Source organism: Lissotriton vulgaris, chromosome 4_1 (assembly GCF_964263255.1).
Source record: "Lissotriton vulgaris chromosome 4_1, aLisVul1.2, whole genome shotgun sequence".
Taxonomy (NCBI): domain Eukaryota; kingdom Metazoa; phylum Chordata; class Amphibia; order Caudata; family Salamandridae; genus Lissotriton; species Lissotriton vulgaris.
In genome coordinates this window covers 852,098,907-852,119,328 of record NC_141691.1, presented here as the reverse complement: position 1 = coordinate 852,119,328, position 20,422 = coordinate 852,098,907, and the positions used below count along the sequence as shown (strand labels likewise).

The following is a 20,422-nucleotide window of genomic DNA, read 5'->3' as shown; positions in this document are numbered from 1 at the left end:
CTTAAATTCAGGAGGAATATTCTATTCCCCTCATCTGAGAAGTGCACTCCATCTCCTCTGTAGATGTCTTGCATGTTGTAACGCAAGTTATTATTGTATAATGAACCCATTCCATAGTCTCTCATGTAAGCAGAAACAGATTTATTTACATGTTTCCGTGCTTTCTCAAATTGTGGACCAAATTGGTTGGACCAGTTCCATTTCTGTCTTTGGCATATATTGGAATATACCAAGGCAGTGTGGGGAAAAAGTATCATCAATTGATGAAAGGTGTCCTTTAATAGCATTTCCAGACCTACCCCAGTTAATGTGCCTAGATCGTTTCCACCACAGTGCACAATTATAAGGTCAGGTTCTGGCAGATGCAAAAAGGTTTTCACCAATGGTATCAATTGGTGACATTTTAATCCTCTGTGGCCAATCCACTTGATTTCCACATTTGATAAATCAAGGTTATGAAAATTTCTGCTAGCTGCATACCTTTGAGCCCAGTGGATGTAGCTATGTCCAATAACCCAAACAGAGTACATGATGTGAGAAGGTTCTGGTCCAGTCAGATGAAGTGTGGGAATGAAATGGCAGTTGGAACAGTAGGAGTTCACAAAAAAATAATTGTGGAGTTTCTGTGCTCTTGAATCACTAGCAATGATTGGTGGATTCAGATAGTTGAAAACTGAAAGTTAGGGTGTATGGTTATGTTGTGTGAAAGAAGCAATTTGAATGGTTTAAAAAAAGTCACCAAAAGCAAAAATACCCTGTATAGGCTGCTGTATTGACAGGTCAAACATCCTTGCTGAGTTAATTTGCAACATTGTAAGATAAACTTTTGAACCTTAGAGTTCAGTTAGGAGGGAGTTGCTATGGTAACAGATAGAAAGGTTTGAGAGGGGGATGGGTGTTGGTTTGAAAATAGTGAGGGAAGAGTTTTCATTGGTTGAATTAAGGCATATGTGTACAAAGATAGAGATTTTCTATGCCAGTCTTGGTTTCAGTGTATTGAGAGCACACCTTCTCCTCTGCTAAAGAAAAATTGGTGTGTGTGTCTGACACTGTTTTCAATCTCCAAAAGCATTTCTAAAGGTAAGTAATGATTCATTTAATTTAGATAGAGATTTATTTTCTCTATGGAGAATATTTGGAAGCAGATAGTTATGTTTTAGAAGTGAAATTGTATGTTAGTATATAAGTCCTGCGCAGTGTTTTTTACATGTTATTTAAAAATCGATTTTGGGTGCAAATGAATGGTATTTTTATTTGGCCTTTTTTATGATTGCCATGTGCAGTTGATGCATGACTTTAAACATGGGTAATAAGTGATGCACTGGTGGCGCCAGGCTTTTATAAATGAGGCCCTGACTTTGTTTGATGATATTGAGTGGTTGTAGTTAGGTTCTGTGCAGTGTTTCTTACATGTTATTGAAAAATCGATTTTTGGGTGCAATTGATTGGTATATGTATTTGGCCCTTATTTATGAATGCCATGTGCAGCTGATGCATGACTTTAAACATGGGTAATAAGTGACGCACTGGTGGCGCAAGGCTTTCATAAATAAGGCCCTGACTTTGTTTGATGATATTGAGTGGTTGTACTTAGGTTCTGTGCAGTGTTCCTTACATGTTATTCAAAAATCGATTTTTGGGTGCAATTGATTGGTATATGTATTTGGCCCTTATTTATGATTGCCATGTGAAACTGATGCATGATTTTAAACATGGGTAATAAGTGACGCACTGGTGGCGCAAGGCTTTCATAAATAAGGCCCTGACTTTGTTTGATGATATTGATTGGTTGTACTTAGGTTCTGCGCCGTGTTTCTTACATGTTATTGAAAAATCGATTTTTGGGTGCAATTGATTAGTATATGTATTTTGCCCTAATTTATGATTGCCATGTGCAACTGATGCATGACTTTAAACATGGGTAATAAGTGACGCACTGGTGGCGCAAGGCTTTCATAAATAAGGCCTGACTTTGTTTGATGATATTGAGTGGTTGTACTTAGGTTCTGTGCAGTGTTCCTTACATGTTATTCAAAAATCGATTTTTGGGTGCAATTGATTGGTATATGTATTTGGCCCTTATTTATGATTGCCATGTGCAGCTGATGCATGACTTTAAACATGGGTAATAAGTGACGCACTGGTGGCGCAAGGCTTTCATAAATAAGGCTCTGACTTTGTTTGATGATATTGATTGGTTGTACATAGGTTCTGTGCAGTGTTCCTTACATGTTATTCAAAAATCGATTTTTGGGTGCAATTGATTGGTATATGTATTTGGCCCTTATTTATGATTGCCATGTGCAACTGATGCATGACTTTAAACATGGGTAATAAGTGACGCACTGGTGGCGCAAGGCTTTCATAAATAAGGCCTGACTTTGTTTGATGATATTGAGTGGTTGTACTTAGGTTCTGTGCAGTGTTCCTTACATGTTATTCAAAAATCGATTTTTGGGTGCAATTGATTGGTATATGTATTTGGCCCTTATTTATGATTGCCATGTGAAACTGATGCATGATTTTAAACATGGGTAATAAGTGACGCACTGGTGGCGCAAGGCTTTCATAAATAAGGCCCTGACTTTGTTTGATGATATTGAGTGGTTGTACTTAGGTTTTGCGCAGTGTTTCTTACATGTTATTCAAAAATCGATTTTTGGGTGCAATTGATTGGTATATGTATTTGGCCCTTATTTATGATTGCCATGTGCAACTGATGCATGACTTTAAACATGGGTAATAAGTGACGCACTGGTGGCGCAAGGCTTTCATAAATAAGGCCTGACTTTGTTTGATGATATTGAGTGGTTGTACTTAGGTTCTGTGCAGTGTTCCTTACATGTTATTCAAAAATCGATTTTTGGGTGCAATTGATTGGTATATGTATTTTGCCCTAATTTATGATTGCCATGTGCAGCTGATGCATGACTTTAAACATGGGTAATACGTGACGCATTGGTGGCGCAAGGCTTTCATAAATAAGGCCTGACTTTGTTTGATGATATTGAGTGGTTGTACTTAGGTTCTGTGCAGTGTTCCTTACATGTTATTCAAAAATCGATTTTTGGGTGCAATTGATTGGTATATGTATTTGGCCCTTATTTATGATTGCCATGTGCAACTGATGCATGACTTTAAACATGGGTAATAAGTGACGCACTGGTGGCGCAAGGCTTTCATAAATAAGGCCTGACTTTGTTTGATGATATTGAGTGGTTGTACTTAGGTTCTGTGCAGTGTTCCTTACATGTTATTCAAAAATCGATTTTTGGGTGCAATTGATTGGTATATGTATTTGGCCCTTATTTATGATTGCCATGTGCAGCTGATGCATGACTTTAAACATGGGTAATAAGTGACGCACTGGTGGCGCAAGGCTTTCATAAATAAGGCTCTGACTTTGTTTGATGATATTGATTGGTTGTACATAGGTTCTGCACAGTGTTTCTTACATGTTATTCAAAAATCGATTTTTGGGTGCAATTGATTGGTATATGTATTTGGCCCTTATTTATGATTGCCATGTGCAGCTGATGCATGACTTTAAACATGGGTAATAAGTGACGCACTGGTGGCGCAAGGCTTTCATAAATAAGGCCTGACTTTGTTTGATGATATTGAGTGGTTGTACTTAGGTTCTGTGCAGTGTTCCTTACATGTTATTCAAAAATCGATTTTTGGGTGCAATTGATTGGTATATGTATTTGGCCCTTATTTATGATTGCCATGTGAAACTGATGCATGATTTTAAACATGGGTAATAAGTGACGCACTGGTGGCGCAAGGCTTTCATAAATAAGGCCCTGACTTTGTTTGATGATATTGATTGGTTGTACTTAGGTTCTGCGCCGTGTTTCTTACATGTTATTGAAAAATCGATTTTTGGGTGCAATTGATTGGTATATGTATTTTGCCCTAATTTATGATTGCCATGTGCAACTGATGCATGACTTTAAACATGGGTAATAAGTGACGCACTGGTGGCGCAAGGCTTTCATAAATAAGGCCCTGACTTTGTTTGATGATATTGAGTGGTTGTACTTAGGTTCAGCGCCGTGTTTCTTACATGTTATTGAAAAATCGATTTTTGGGTGCAATTGATTGGTATATGTATTTGGCCCTTATTTATGATTGCCATGTGCAACTGATGCATGATTTTAAACATGGGTAATAAGTGACCCACTGGTGGCGCAAGGCTTTCATAAATAAGGCCCTGACTTTGTTTGATGATATTGAGTGGTTGTACTTAGGTTCTGCGCCGTGTTTCTTACATGTTATTGAAAAATCGATTTTTGGGTGCAATTGATTGGTATATGTATTTGGCCCTTATTTATGATTGCCATGTGCAGCTGATGCATGACTTTAAACATGGGTAATAAGTGACGCACTGGTGGCGCAAGGCTTTCATAAATAAGGCCCTGACTTTGTTTGATGATATTGATTGGTTGTACATAGGTTCTGCGCCGTGTTTCTTACATGTTATTGAAAAATCGATTTTTGGGTGCAATTGATTGGTATATGTATTTGGCCCTTATTTATGATTGCCATGTGCAACTGATGCATGACTTTAAACATGGGTAATAAGTGACACACTGGTGGCGCAAGGCTTTCATAAATAAGGCCCTGACTTTGTTTGATGATATTGATTGGTTGTACATAGGTTCTGCACAGTGTTTCTTACATGTTATTCAAAAATCGATTTTTGGGTGCAATTGATTGGTATATGTATTTGGCCCTTATTTATGATTGCCATGTGCAGCCGATGCAAAACTTTAAACATGGGTAATAAGTGACGCACTGGTGGCGCAAGGCCTTTATAAATCAGACCCTGACTTTGTTTGATGATATTGAGTGGTTGTACTTAGGTTTTGCGCAGTGTTTCTTACATGTTATTGAAAAATCGATTTTTGGGTGCAATTGATTGGTATTTGCATTTGGCCCTTATTTATGAATGCCATGTGCAGCTGATGCTTGACTTTAAACATGGGTAATAAGTGACGCACTGGTGGCGCAAGGCCTTTAAAAATAAAGCCATGTGTTGCTATTGTATAAACTTAAATATGTTGCAATTTATTGTTTATATTGTTTGCTTTTTAACATTACTTTGTTGTTTGCTAATAGTGGTCTTTCATGTGTTTTTTTAACAGAACAACAGATTCAAATCAACTTCTGAAAAGGAAGCAAAAATGCCTTCAAGGCAAAGAAATATCAAAAATACCATACGGAAAAGGAGAACATCAACAACAGAGTTTATGGAATCCTCTTCAACAACTACTTCAAAAAACACCAGAAAAGCTTCTGGTAAGCCAATTAAGTCTTTTCTTCGCAACATATGTCGTAGGAAAAAAAATGAAATTGCTAATGTGAATATACAGAAAAAGTCAACAAATCTAAAAAGGAAAGAGAAGCCCACAAAAAATGTTTCCATTGGACCAGGAGAGAAGAGAATGGTTAGCAATAGAAGGGTAAATGTTTTTAGGGACATTCGTAGGCGAATGTTTCGCAATAGGGTAGTTTTAAATTTGCTAAAAAATGAAAAGAAAAGTAAACTAAAAGCTGCTTTTTACAAGAAAAAGAAAAGTGTAGAAAAGATTGTTGATCAGGCTTTTGAAGTTAAGAAAAAATTATTTATTTTAATAATCAATAGAATTAGGATACTTAATAAGGCAATGGATGTTTTCAAATCGAACAGTAGATGGAAAAGAATTATTAATCGGAGTAATTTTTGTGAAGTATTTTCTGGTGAATGGATGCATAGTTCAAGTTCTGAGCCTTTTTTTAATGAGGAGAGTTACTTTCAGGAAAATGATTTGGTGCATGCAGTTGACACCAGTGGTCGTGCATATGAGGTGAAAGATAGTTGTGTGATGGAAAAAGAGAAACTTGTATCTAGAGATGCAGAAGAGGTCTTAGCTGATGAAGTTTTAGGGAGACGTACTAAGGGTCCAGTGTACACATGGAAATGCAGTAGTATTTGTAGTGTGCGACAGGAATCAATTGATTTGCTTCGAAATTTCTTACGTACATATAGTAAAAAAAGTCTCAAACAAAAAATGAAGATCCTGCAAGAGTTAGATCCTTGCAGAGTGAGAGAAAGCACAGGTTTGCAAGGGCATTCACTAGCATGTCTTTCTAGAAAAGTTTGTCGGAGTGTTTTTCATCATTTTAGGATGTTAGCAGTGCATCATAATAACGTAAGGAAATTAGTGAGGAAGTTGTATTATGCAAAAAGTCCTGCACTTAAGCTTAAACAGTTAAATAGTGCTCTTTTGCATGGATCTGAAGTGGATGTGAAGACTATTTGTGAAGAAATTGAGTTTTGTTATTTTGGGAACAAAGAGGACAGTGTAGAAATAGATATAGTAATGGATGGTAATGCAGAAGATAATGGACAAATTTCAAGTATTGAAAAGTTTGATGAGGAAATTATCAAGTTTAAGGTGAAATCAAGTGAGAGGCCTAATGTAACTTGTGTGTGTTGTCGACGGACTCATTATAAAATTCAGACTAGGTTAGTTGATTTATATGCAAAAAGTGAATTGGAAAATAATAGTGAATGGGAGGATTTTGTAAGTTATTTGTTGGTGGAGAATTCTTTTGATTTGAGTTTGGATCAGCGTATTTGCACTTATTGTTTGAAAAAATTAAATGAAAATAGAATGCCTGCAAGAGCAGTTTATAATAATCTTCAGTTGATAGATATTCCTTCTGAATTGATGGATCTAAATACTTATGAATCTATTTTGATTCAATGTGTCCATCCTTTTCAGGCTATTGTTCGCATGGAGCCTAAGACAGGGAAATTGCCTCCATCAGATTTACTGAGAGGATTAAAGGGAAGAGTTGTTTATTTGCCTCTAGATGTAAAGAAAAATATTAATACAATTGGTGTAGAAAGAGTAGAAGAAGATCCTTTAGTTATTCTAGTTAATGGGGTTCCAACAAAGAGTAAGAAAATTTGGCAAGATTTAGTGGATGTTAAAAAAGTCAAGAAGGCAACGTTGTATTTAGTTAAAAACAATGAGTACTACAAACATGTAAGTGTTGGAGTAGAGGAAACAGCTACAGAAGAAGATAGTGATTCTTCAGTTGGTCAAATTGAAAAAGTTGATGTGTCTAGAACTGAAGAAATATATGAACATTATACTGTTCATCCTTTGCATTCCAAAGAAGTAATGGGAAATGCAATTGACTTGTTTCAAATGAAGGCAGCAAAAGGAAGTCCCATTAGTGTATGGGAAGAAAGTTTGGAAGCTCGTTGTTTTCCACAATTATTTCCAACAGGTTGTGGTGGACGATATGATGATCGACCAGTTCAAATTCCTGCAGCTGAATACCGGACTCTAAGATTATATGCAGAAGATCCAAGGTTTCGTCAATGCATTCCATATTTATTTCATCTACTGTTTGAAAGTGATTTGTCTGGGCTTTCTTATGCAGTTAATCATATATTAAAAAGTGGACCTCATTTGCAAAATGTATGTGCAAGGGACTTTATGGAGAAAGTTAATCTGCAAGACAGTATTTTGGAATCTCAGCTAATCAATCTCATGGCATGTCAACGTGGAACCAACGAGTATTGGTTTCGTCGTCATGGAGAATTGAAATGTATGCTAAGAAACTTAGGAACTCCTACATGGTTCCTCACTCTTAGCTGTGCTGAGTATGCCTGGGACGATTTACTTCAATTTCTACGAGAGGCAAATGAAAACATACCAAATATAGAATTGAAAACACCAGGAGAACTGTGTTCTTTAGATCCAGTGAATGTTTGCAGATATTTTAATCATAGATTTGAAGCTATGATGTCTTTTATTACCAACAAAAAAAATCCTCCCCTTGGAGAGGTTTTGGATTTCTTTTGGAGGAAGGAATATCAAGCGAGAGGTGCTCCTCATATACATATGTTGTTGTGGATTAAAGATGCACCCAAATTTGGATCAGATTCAGATGAAACAGTGATGAGTTTCATTGAAGAGTATTCAACATGTGCTGTTCCAAAATCTACTGAAGAAAACAATTTAAGGCAACAAGTTTTACGTTTTCAATCTCATCGTTGTGGAAAGTACTGTCGTCGAAAATTTAAAAACAAGGAAAAGTACTACACGAAATGTCGTTTTGCATTTCCTCGACCAGTGATTTCTAAAGGAAGAGTAAATAATTTGATGTCATCTCTACGACATACTGTGACGAGAAAATCTCCCAAAAACACATATAATTTGAAAAGAAATGAAGAATCTAAGTACATCAACGATTACAACCCAGTGATTTTGTCCATGTGGAATGCTAACATGGATATTCAGTTCGTTGCTGACAACTCTATTGCTGTGGCTCGATATGTGACATCTTACATCACCAAAAAAGAAAAGACAGAACTGAAGGAAATGTGGGAGGACATTTCACATGAAAAGAGTCTAAGCAAGAAATTATACAGTTTCAGTCTGAAGATGTTGTCGCATCGAGAAATTGGAGCATATGAATGTTCTGATCGGTTATCATCAGCAAGTCTCTATGCCAAATCAAGAACAATCATTTGGGTGAGTCTTGGTCTTGCTGCAACACGAAACCGAGTTTTGAAATCTGTACAAGAAATTGAATATTTGGCGGAAAAAGAACCAAACAGTACAGATATTTTGAAGACAAATATGTTGGATACATACTATCCAAATAGAAGTACTCACCTTGAGAACACATGTTTGTATGAAGTTCTTCAAAACTACAGTTATAAGAGGAACATCACAGAAGATATCAATAATGGAAAATATGCACTCATTGGCTATGAAGGATGTCTAGTGAAGCAGAAAAAAGGCCATTTGATTAATCATCGAAAATTGAGTTGTGAAGTTCCAGACAAAAGAGAATTTTACTATTTAGCTCTTTTGCAACTCTTTAAGCCATGGCGTACAGAAGAGGAACTACTTGGAGATTTTCTCTGTTATGAAGACTCTTTTAATGCAACTAAGGATACCATAGAATGTCCTATTTTTCTAAATTATCTGCAAATGTTGAATGAAGAAATGGAGCAAGAAACCACAATTGCTGAAGAGATAGCTAGAAACAGTTCTCAAGATAGTCAGAGTTCTACTTCATTGAGCCAGGATCCACTAGGAGGACCAATTATCCAAAATGAAGCTGCCACTGCCATGGATGAGGTGGAAAGAGCTATGGAACAAGCTCAAGAGGATGGAGTTAACTTAGAAGATTTGGTAACGCAACTAAACATTGAGCAGAAAAAGATATATGATGAAGTCACAGAGCAGATTGAACATGGATTCAGACATGAGAAAAAAGAGTGCTCATGTATATTATTTGACCCTGTCCGACTGTATGTAAGTGGAGAAGCGGGGACAGGAAAAAGTTTTCTAATTAAAGCCGTTGCAAGTTATCTGCAGAAAAGGACTGATTCACCACTGTCTTGTGTTGTAACTGCTCCAACTGGTCTGGCAGCACATAACATTAAAGGGATTACTCTACATCGTTTATTGATGCTGCCAGTTGAACATGATAATAAATTGCATTACAACAAGCTATCTGGAGATGCGTGTTCTGAAGTTTCAAGAGTCTTGAAGAAAATGAAACTTCTTATCATAGATGAAGTAAGCATGGTCTCAAATCTAATGCTTGCTTTTGTGCATTTGAGAATGCAAGAAATTCTTAAAACAGACTATGATGTGTTATTTGGAGGAAAACACATTATTGTTTTTGGAGATCTATTGCAGTTGACTCCAGTAAAAGGACAACCAGTGTTTAAAATGCTCACGCATGAAGATACCAGGAAGTCCCTTGGAAGCATTGGAAATGTTAATATATGGCTAAATTTTAAATATGCTGAACTGCTTCAAAATATGCGACAGGCCAAGGATGAAGATTATAAAAATATTCTACAAGATGTAAGAATTGGAAAAATGACTGAGAAAGGGAAAAAAGCTTTGCATAGTCGATTAATTTCAAATTTGTATGCAAATGAAAACATTCTTCCAGAGAATATTTTTAAAAAAATGACTGAGAAGAAATCTGGGATATGTTTGATGCCAACTCTGCAAGAATGTTCCATCTTCAATCAAAAAATGTTAGACTTAGAAAATGAAGAGATTGTGAAACTGGAAGCAATAGATAAAATAGAGCATATGGGTGCAACAATTGTTTTGTCAGAAAATTTGAAAACTAAATTGCATTCATTGGAGAAAAGTATTTCAAAAACAGCTGGTTTTGAAAAGACTCTGAATGTGTGTTTAAATTGTCGTATCATTTTGAGAAGGAATTTAAATGTTGAAAGCGGTCTGGTAAATGGAGCAATGGGTTATGTTGTTGATTTTGTGAATTACAGAAATAGAGATGGAATTGAATTTTTAAAAATAAAATTTGATGGCATTGAACAAGTACAACAAATAAGTCGTTGTTCTGCTAGATTTTTACTTGTAAAAGACTTATATGTTCGCCGAAAACAGTTTCCTGTTTGTTTGGCGTATGCGGTGACAATTCATAAATCTCAAGGTTTAAGTGTAGATAGTGCATTGGTGAACATTGGAAGATCTGTGTTTAAAGAGGGTATGGCATATGTGGCATTATCTCGAGTCAGAACTTTATCAGGATTGTACTTGATTGCGTGTGATGAGACAAAGATTTCTGCCGATCTAGATTGTGTTAAAGAATACAATAGGTTAAGAAGAGAGTATGCTCCACATTTGCCTCAATATCCTCTGTTTGAAAAACGTGTGGTAGGCCGAAAAAGAAGAAATGAGGATAATTGTAGTGAGGTAGTTGCAAAAAGACAAAAAGTAGAGAAAACTGTAATTGAAAACAGGAAGAAAAAGAATTGTGGAGAAAATGTTGTTGGATTTCAGTTTGAAAACAGTTCTGGTGTCAACTGCTATGCTAATGTAGTGGTTAATGTTGTTTTTTTTCTTAAAAGTTTACAAGAACAGATTGTTGAAAATCGGGATCAAAGATTGTGTGGTTTATTGAATTCTGTGTTTCAGAAATGTAGCAGTGTTACAGCACAAATAGAAAGTGTAACAGAAATTCGAAATATTTTAGATTTGTGTTCTGGTCAAGATAAATTTTCACAGAACATTCAGCAGGATTGTCAGGAATTTTTAATGTATATGTTTGGTGTTTTGGAAGATGAAGGTGTAGATGTAGATAATCTTTTCAGTCTTTCTTATCAATGGCAGCATGACTGCCACAATTGTAGTTTATCAAGTACTACTACAATAGACACTGAAAGATTTATATATTTGACTTTACCAGACTGTAAATCAGTGTCTTTTAAAAATCTAGTTAAAGCAGCAGATCATAATATGGTGTGTACCCAATGTAACTGTACAATGCTGTCCACATTATTTATACAAAGGTATGGGCAGTATATTATTTTAGTTTTCCAACGATGTAGACCTGATGGAACTAAATTGACAACTTCTATCAAAAATTTTGTGGCTTCTCAGTTATCAATTTCTGGAAGGACCTTTACAACTGAAGCTATTATTTATCATGATGGATCTTCGACCACCTCAGGACATTATACATGCTACTTAAAATCTGAAAATGGATGGAGTTACTGCAATGATTCTCATTTAACTTATAAACAACGTTTGCCTTATGACTCTACAAATTCTTATCTAGTGTTTTTAAAACCAAAGTTTTAGTAAAGGGAATTGGCCTTTGAAGACGGGAATAGTTAATAAAAGTTAGTTAGTTAGTTAGTTAATCTAATATTTGAAATTATTTATCTCATGTAGATACTTTAAGTGGATCTCAAAGTAAAAAATACTGATATATCTGACACAAATTGGCCGTGAGGAAAATGTAAGATATGATGTTGTTAGAAGTTGATGAAATCGAAGTTATAGAGCACAGCAGACTTTTTTTCACCAAAAGGACCTTCACTATCTGCAATCTCATGTAGATACTTTAAGTGGATCTCAAAGTAAAAAATACTGATATATCTGACACAAATTGGCCGTGAGGAAAGTGTAACATATGATGTTGTTAGATCTTTTTTCATAGGAAGTCGATGAAATGGAAGTTATAGAGCACAGCAGACTTTTTTCCACCAAAAGGACCTTCACTATCTGCAATTTGGTCTCACGGAAAAGTAAGTGAATCAAAGATTAGTGTACTTATATGAGATGTATGTTTGAATGGGTTTTTTTAAACACAATCTTTTAGATTGTGTTTTTTTTTTCCCGCTGTTATATGATGAAGACTTTGATCTCACTAATTTAAGTGAAATTCAATATATTCTGAGAACAGCAAAAATAAATAATGTAACATATTGTAGAAGTTATTGTGTAGTTTGCATTGTGTAATTTATATTGTGTTCACATTGTCTTATACTCATTTTCTTTTTCACCCTTATTTACCTCTCTTTACTAATTTACACTCTTTTTTCATCGCTGTTTCTTTAGTGCACTTCATTCACAACTTCTTAATCTAATAGGAACTGTCTGCATTTCCTCTGTTCCTTCCACCACTTTTTATCTTTTTCATATTCTCACAGTACCACTGCTTTAGTTTCCTAACCCTCTCTTTCTTTTTCTCCTTTTTTTTTCTTTCGCATCCATTGTACTGTAGTTCACTTAGTTCTTCCTTTTGTCTTTCTGTGTACTTACTCTCTCACTCCTGTTTTATCCATCGTTCTATACTAACTTCATTCCTTTCATCCCTTCACTCTGTTACTTTACTTCACTCACTCTCAATCATCTTCTATTCCTCTTTTTTATTTATAGTTTCTCAATCAGACTTCTCTCCTTTTCACTCATTTTTCTTTTATTTTCTTATCTTTACTGATTTTGATTTGATATCTTACATTCTTTTAGTATCTTATTTACCTTTAGGAATTTGTTCTCTTTCTATTTCTTTTTCCTTTTTTTTTCTCTTTCTACATTACTTTCTTTCTGTTTTTGTATCCTTCACTATTGCATCATTTCTTAGTAAACTTTTGTAGATTTTTAAACCTCATGAACTGTTGTTTCTATTTTATTATATATTTTTAAGAAATTATAACGTGTTTTTTCTTTTATCTTTCATAGATACAAGTTTGCATTGATTATATGGTAAGTGTGTTTACAAAATCTTTTTTGTTATCACCTTTTGTTTTATTTTCACTATTTTTCTGTCACCCTACCGCACCCCTATTTCCTTACTTTGCTTCCCTCACTTATTCTTTTGTTCCATGTTTACTTCCGACCACATTCAATTTCTTTCAGTACTTCTGCCTATGCACACTCCTTCACTTACCTTTTTTACTGGTTCACTTAGTCCCTTTGTGACAGTCCTTCTTTTACTCTCTCTCTTGTTTGTCTCTATTACTCCCCATGTGTTACCCTTATTCACTTACATGTACCCTCTTTCACCCCTTTTTACTTATATTCACTGATATTTACTTTCCCTCAATCACTGCTATTCTTTTCCTCTGATTCCGTCACTACCTGACATTCCCATACTTAACTGTCCTTCTTTTTACTTTCAACATCCATTTACAATCTCCCTTAACCTCTGCTTTAGTCTTCTTCCTATTTCTTCTTTCTTTTGCTCCCTTATTCATTTTTCTTTTCTCAGTTACTTCCTTTTACACTTTTTATCTGTCTTACTATCTATTACACAGTCCCTCCTTCATTTTTTTTTCTTTTTTTTTGTTAGTGCGCTGACGGTACGCGCACCGGTGCGCGCACCGAAAGCGAAATATAAAAAAAAATATTTTAAATTAAAAATATTATCTCAATATACATTATAGTGTTCATTTTTACAAAAACATACTTTAGCAATTCACTAAAAAACACATAGGTATGAGTCTATATAAAAAGTTAGGAATTAGCATTAAAAAAACCTATGAAATTCACTGAAAAAACCAAAGGTTTCACACCAGTTATAGTTAGGAATTAGCATTTAAAAAACCTATGAAATTCACTGAAAAAACCATAGGTTTCACACCAGTTATAGTTAGGAATTAGCATTTAAAAAACCTATTAAATTCACTGAAAAAACCATAGGTTTCACACCAGTTATAGTTAGCTGGAAATTTTACTGATATAAAACCATTGAAATTCCCACGTTATAGTTAGTCGGACTCACTATAACTTGCGCGTGCAATGCACTGCTGATGACATCACATATTACATCACTCATGACATGGTCAGTGACATCACTCATGACATCACTGATGACACCATCCAGTGAATATGTGCCTTTCTGAAAAAGTAAATATTAGTGAGTAATGTTTAAATATTTAAATATATATATTAGTGTTTTACTTTGTGTATAAGTGGCTACATGTGTTGGTAAGTAGCTACATGCGTATGTATATGGGTTATTAGATGTTTCTCTTAGTATCAGTATGAGTGTCTATATGGTTTGGTGGGGGTATTACTTAGCACATAGATGCATGAGTGACTGACTCTCTGTTTCTATGTTTTGAAGACAGCATATGTACAGGACTGTATGGGTGGATGAGTGTCTATATGTGTTTGTTAGTGAGTGAATGACTGTCTCACTAGTGTCTTTATCAGTAACTACATATGTTTTAATCTAGTATATATGAATATTGATGTATATAAGTGAGTATATGTGAGAGTAAGAGATTGTAAGAGTTCCTGTTTAAATAAGTATGTGTTTCTATAAGTGATTGTTTAAGAGAATAAATATGTGTAATTTTAAATAGAAGTAAGGTGGAAGTGTGTGTATAACTCTATATTCAAATAAATGGATGTCCAATAGTTTATCTGCACGTGTGAATATGTGTGTGAGTAACTTTTGGATGAATGTCGGTGTGTAACAGGATGTATAGGTGTATCACTTCATATGATGAGTGAGTATATGTATGAGTGACTATATAAAACTATTGGTGAATGAGTGGATGTGTATATAGATAGTGGAATTACTGAATTGCTTGTTGTAACTGATATAGGTATCTCCATTTTTTTAAAAATTTCAGTTTCTATTTTTGAATATGTGTCTCAAGGGTTACATTATAGTGAAAGGAGGTCTGTCACTATGTCACAAGGATGGTGTCATGAGTGATGTCACTGACCATGTCATGAGTGATGTAATATGTGATGTCATCAGCAGTGCATTGCACGCGCAAGTTATAGTGAGTCCGACTAACTATAACGTGGGAATTTCAATGGTTTTATATCAGTAAAATTTCCAGCTAACTATAACTGGTGTGAAACCTATGGTTTTTTCAGTGAATTTAATAGGTTTTTTAAATGCTAATTCCTAACTATAACTGGTGTGAAACCTATGGTTTTTTCAGTGAATATATATATATATATATATATATATATATATATACATATATATACTATAACGAGCCTGAAGCCTATGGGTTTTCCAAATATATATCTATATATATCTATATATCTATATATATCTATATATATATATATATATATTACCTACTGGCTATCGCCAGTAGGTATATATAGTTAGGATTAATTCCCTATGGGATTTCTGAAAATTCTATGTCTAATAACTTTGGCGTTTGTGGACGGAATTGGCTGAAATTTTCAGGAAAATGGCACATTTTGTTTCTGAGCAGCCCCTGAAAATTTGGTGGGGTTTCGTCAAGGGGGGGCTGAGAAAAAAGGGGGGTCCCAAAACGCGTTTTTTACATTGAGTTTTCCATAGGGTGGTTGGCCTCACTTTTAGCTCGAACGGCTGAATGGATTTGCACGAAACTTGGCAAAATTGTAGGGACTGGTAGCCCGATGTGCCTTTGCTAGGTCTCAATATATGTGCTTCAGTGGATTTTGAGAAATTAACGTTTAAATCAAGATATATATCTGTAACAGCGCTCCGGGCAGCGATCCGGTCCGCTTACTTTTCGCGTTTCGGAACTTTGCGCGCAGAAAGCTGATTGGCTCTCCGGTGTCTGTCAACATTCTAAACAGTCCGGAGCGGCCGCCATCTTGTCTCTCGGTAGGATCGAGAGAGAAGAAGAGGTGAAAAACGAAAGGGGAATTTAATGAAAGGGGGCAAGGTATCCCCCTCTTGACCCCCTAGGAATGTTGTTGGGGTTATTAAAGGGTCCCGTGGGGAAAAGGAAAAAAAAATGATTTTTCACGGTAGAAGCGCTTCACGGGCCGCGAACTGGGCCGCAAACTGGTAGCAAAACGGGAATTCGCCATTTTGTGCTTCGTTAATTAAATTACTAGGTATAAGGGGGTGCGGGAGACGTATCCTAATCCCCTATGTTTCCTGAGGGTGGCTGAGGAGGCTGATATATGTTGATACATCTCTTCCAGCGGCTGTGCGTGAGCTTTTTTTTATTTTGCTGCGTGACAGTCCGGAGCGGCCGCCATCTTGTCTCTCGGTAGGATCGAGAGAGAAGAAGAGGTGAAAAACTAAGGGGGAATTTAATGAAAGGGGGCAAGGTATCCCCCTCTTGACCCCCTAGGAATGTTGTTGGGGTTATTAAATGGTCCCGTGGGGAAAAGAAAAAAAAATGATTTTTCACGGTAGAAGCTCTTCACGGGCCGCGAACTGGGCCGCAAACTGGTAGCGAAACGGGAATTCGCCATTTTGTGCTTCGTTAATTAAATTACTAGGTATAAGGGGGTGCGGGAGACGTATCCTAATCCCCTATGTTTCCTGAGGGTGGCTGAGGAGGCTGATATATGTTGATACATCTCTTCCAGCGGCTGCGCCATCTTGCCTTTTTTCCAATGCCACAATTTTGTCGTGCACGGCAGCCATTTTAGATGCCAGGCTGGTCCCAGGCTATCACCTACCCCTGCGGATGTAGTTTATGGCCCCAGCTGTAGAGAATTCAGACATGCCAACCCTCCTGATTCAGGCGTGTGACTACTGATTTCAGTGCTAGTCTCCCGCCTCCCGATTTCTGCAAGCAAAAACCCGGGGGCATATTACGAACAACTAGCGATAATTTTTGTCTCTAACTTGTTTAGAGACAAAAATTATCGCCGCACATCGGCGATTTTTATCGCAGATAAACCTTGCTATTATCGCAGAAAAGTCAGCGATATTCATGTATTATCGAGCAAATGCTCTTAGCCATGTTATCCACCTCCCATTGGATAACATGGCTAAGAACTGCTCAGGGCAGGTGTTAGATTTTGGAGATATTCGCGCTTAGCGCGAATATCTCCAAAAGTTGGTAATAGAAGATAGCGATGTTAGGGACTGTTTCCAGTCGCTAACATCTTGGTACGCCACTTTGCATGTCATTAGTGATAAGTATCACTGACATGCAAAGCGGGGCCCAAGATGGTCGCTATCTCCTTTTAGCTGTCACTAACTGGTGTTAGCGACAGCTTGGTAATAGGGAGATAATTTTATCTCCGCTTTCATGGCTTTTAAAGCCAAAAAAGCGGAGATAAACCCCCTTGATAATATGCCCCACGATTCCTTGGGGGTTTCAGCTGACAGGGCTTGGTATTGTGTTACATGGTAATTTTTCCAGGAAACGTCAGAGGGTCGATGCAGGGGTTCTAGAAGAGGTGATAAACCATTTAAGCCTCATGAACAAGCGCATGGTCTTTTAAAGATTTGTGAAGTACTCGAGGCGGCGGTGTGTGTGTGGCCTCTTTTAGGAGCGGGCGGGGGGGCACCACCAGCAACTTGCCAGGTCAGGTAGTGTTCAACACGTGCATCACCCTTTCTCTGCCTGCTATTGCGCTCCATGCTTCGGAAAGGTAAGAAAAAGAACGTGCATTTGAGTTTGAAATGTCCGATCCTGCAGCAGCACACTTCCAAAGCCCACACATGACAATAACCCGATTCAAGGCCCCATTCACCCGTTTTAAAAAAAATAGATAACACTCCAACAAAGTAAGATTATAAAACTTTATTAACTATTAACTATAACGAACGGAACAAAAACTAAAAACATTTAAACATTTTTCAACACAAAAAGCAACAATGGTTAGAAGCTGTCTTTTGTGCGAATAGTCCCAAGGCAGCACAACGTGCAGAGTTCTGGACGGCACCCAGGTGATGTCGCCTGGGTGCCGCACTGGTTTTGGGATCCTACAATGCAGCACAGAAAAACAGCGTGGGGCGTCCCGGGTGGTGCGGGGGGAGGCCTCGTCAGTAGCGGTCTGTTGTGCGAATAGTCCCAAGGCAGCAGAACGCGTTGAGATGTTGATGGGACTGTGTCCAGTGTCACATGGCTGACACAACATGTACGACAGGCACCCAGGTGATGTCCAGTAAACTGCCGCACTGGTTTTGGTATCCTACAATGCTGCTCCGAAAATTGGCGTGCGGCGGCCCAGGGGTGGGGGAGGCGGCGTGAACGGGCCTCCCCAGGTGGCGGCCATCTAGCTGAGTTGCGCCCGCTCTTGCGGCTACAGTGTCTCGCTCACCATGTTGTTGAGTTGCTCCCACTCTTGCAGTGCAGTGATAGGCGGCTGCCACATGGCTCTTAAAATGGCGGACGGCTCCTCGGTTTTGGGCCTGGTCCACTGAAATGGCCCTGGGACACCTTGGAACTCGGACGCTTGCCTGCTAGGGCTTGGGCTCCATTCTCGAAAAGCGTCCCCTCTGCCGTGAAGATTCTACAAAAGTCTTGGGGGCCCCCGACTCCCGCAGGCTTCCGGTGGGGAGCGGCTGCCATGATTGCTCGCGGAATGACCACGACGGAGCCACGAGATGGTGGTGCTCTCATGCTGACGCCAGCTTCAGTCTGAATGATTCAGAAACAAGGTGGGGCTTTCATCGTTTGGGAAAAAAAAATGTTCTAAACCAATGAAAAGTGTTATTTTTAGGTCATATGACCAAGCCTTCCATCTTTAGGAAACCAAAAGTAAAATGAACCAATGAAAAGTTTTATAAACAAGTCACATGACCTGTTATGCGGCATAGGGCTACAAAAAGCGTAGAAAATCCGTTGGCACGTGAGGCGGCGTCAGTAGCGGACCCATGTGCGAATAGGCCGAAGGCAGCACAACGCGCCGAGATTCGGATGGCACCGAGGTGGTGTCCAGCAAATTGCCGCACTGGTGTGGCCATCCTACAATGCTGCGCCGAAAGACGGCGTGTCCAGCTGAGTTGCGGTCACTGTTGCGGTACAGTGACTCGAACGCGCCGAGATCCGGATGGCACCGAGGTGGTGTCCAGCAAATTGCAGCACTGGTGTGGCCATCCTACAATGCTGCGCCGAAAGACGGCGTGTCCAGCTGAGTTGCGGTCACTGTTGCGGTACAGTGACTCGAACGCGCCGAGATCCGGATGGCACCGAGGTGGTGTCCAGCAAATTGCCGCACTGGTGTGGCCATCCTACAATGCTGCGCCGAAAGATGGCGTTTCCAGCTGAGTTGCGGTCACTCTTGCGGTACAGTGAGTCGAACGCGCCGAGATCTGGATGGCCCCGATGTTGTGTCCAGCAAGTTGCCGCACTGGTGTGGCCATCCTACAATGCTGCGCCGAAAGTCGGCGTGGGGTGCCCCGTTGGCTTATGAGGTGATGTCAGTAGTGGACTGATGTGTGAATAGGTCGGAACCAGCACAAGGCGCCAAGATCCGAATGGCAAGTCCTGGATGTTGAGTGCCTCAGTTGAGAGTTCTGAGCAGTGCTTGTAAGACTGTCTGAAGCTTATTTGCACCTGCTGCAGCTTCACTATTGCCCTGGTGTGGCCAAAGGTGGCACATGACATAGGCGGCCGGCTCCCGAGGTGCGGCAGAACTTTTTTCCTTTTCCTTTCTGCTTCTTTTCCTACAATCCGTTTCATCTGAAGACACGACCAGGTCCCTGAATGTGTGCAGCGGGACGCTATTGATTGAATGAAAATGGCGGCTTGACACAAAGCTGACTCAAGCGTTACTGTTGATGCTATACAGACAAAAATTGGTTTTCAGTTTGTACATTCTTCAGGTTTTTTTTTTCCATCCAAGTCTGATTGAGAGTTTGTAGAAAAATGGCTTCAGATTTTCCACATACTACTCTTCAACATTCTTCCTAAATGTAACAATGTGAAACTCACTAGGAGAATGGCTGTTTCTGTTTCCTTTCAAAATGCTGCCAACACTATTTTCTGAATGGAAGACACCATCTTGTAGCATAAAGGGCCGAAAGGGGTTCTGGTCTGGCCGATGGTTGGTGGAGACATTTTGACTATATCTTGGACCTGCCCGGCCTCGCCCAAAATGGCGCCGGTATAAATGGGACTCGTAACTCCTTGCCCGCAAATGTATATCTAGAAAATGTTATTGTAAGTGGCTGTATCGTATTTTAATTACAAAATGTACGTCCACCGATTCCGCAACTGTTAGACACCTTTGTTCTTGCAACCTAATGGCCCGCTCGTTACGTTCTTCTACAGTGTAAATGTCTCCTCATCATATACGATTTCAGTTTGCTCCGTGGCCGGCCCACGTGGTTATAGGCCCGTATTTGTATACTGACATTTTCACAATAAAGGTTTTTAAAACAAAACACGGTAGTAGTATTTACATTGGTA

At 38.3% G+C, this 20,422-nt stretch overlaps 1 protein-coding gene across 1 annotated transcript; it reads left to right on the top strand.

Annotated features, from left to right (window-relative positions):
- Nucleotides 1-975: 975 nt before the first annotated feature.
- LOC147722667 (uncharacterized) lies at nt 976-13,183 on the top strand. The gene is made up of 2 exons (XM_086965166.1): nt 976-1,080; nt 5,151-13,183. Exon 2 carries the CDS (start codon nt 5,190-5,192, stop codon nt 11,646-11,648), a length of 6,459 nt encoding a protein of 2,152 aa, XP_086821292.1. The 5' UTR covers nt 976-1,080; nt 5,151-5,189; the 3' UTR covers nt 11,649-13,183.
- Nucleotides 13,184-20,422: the final 7,239 nt, after the last annotated feature.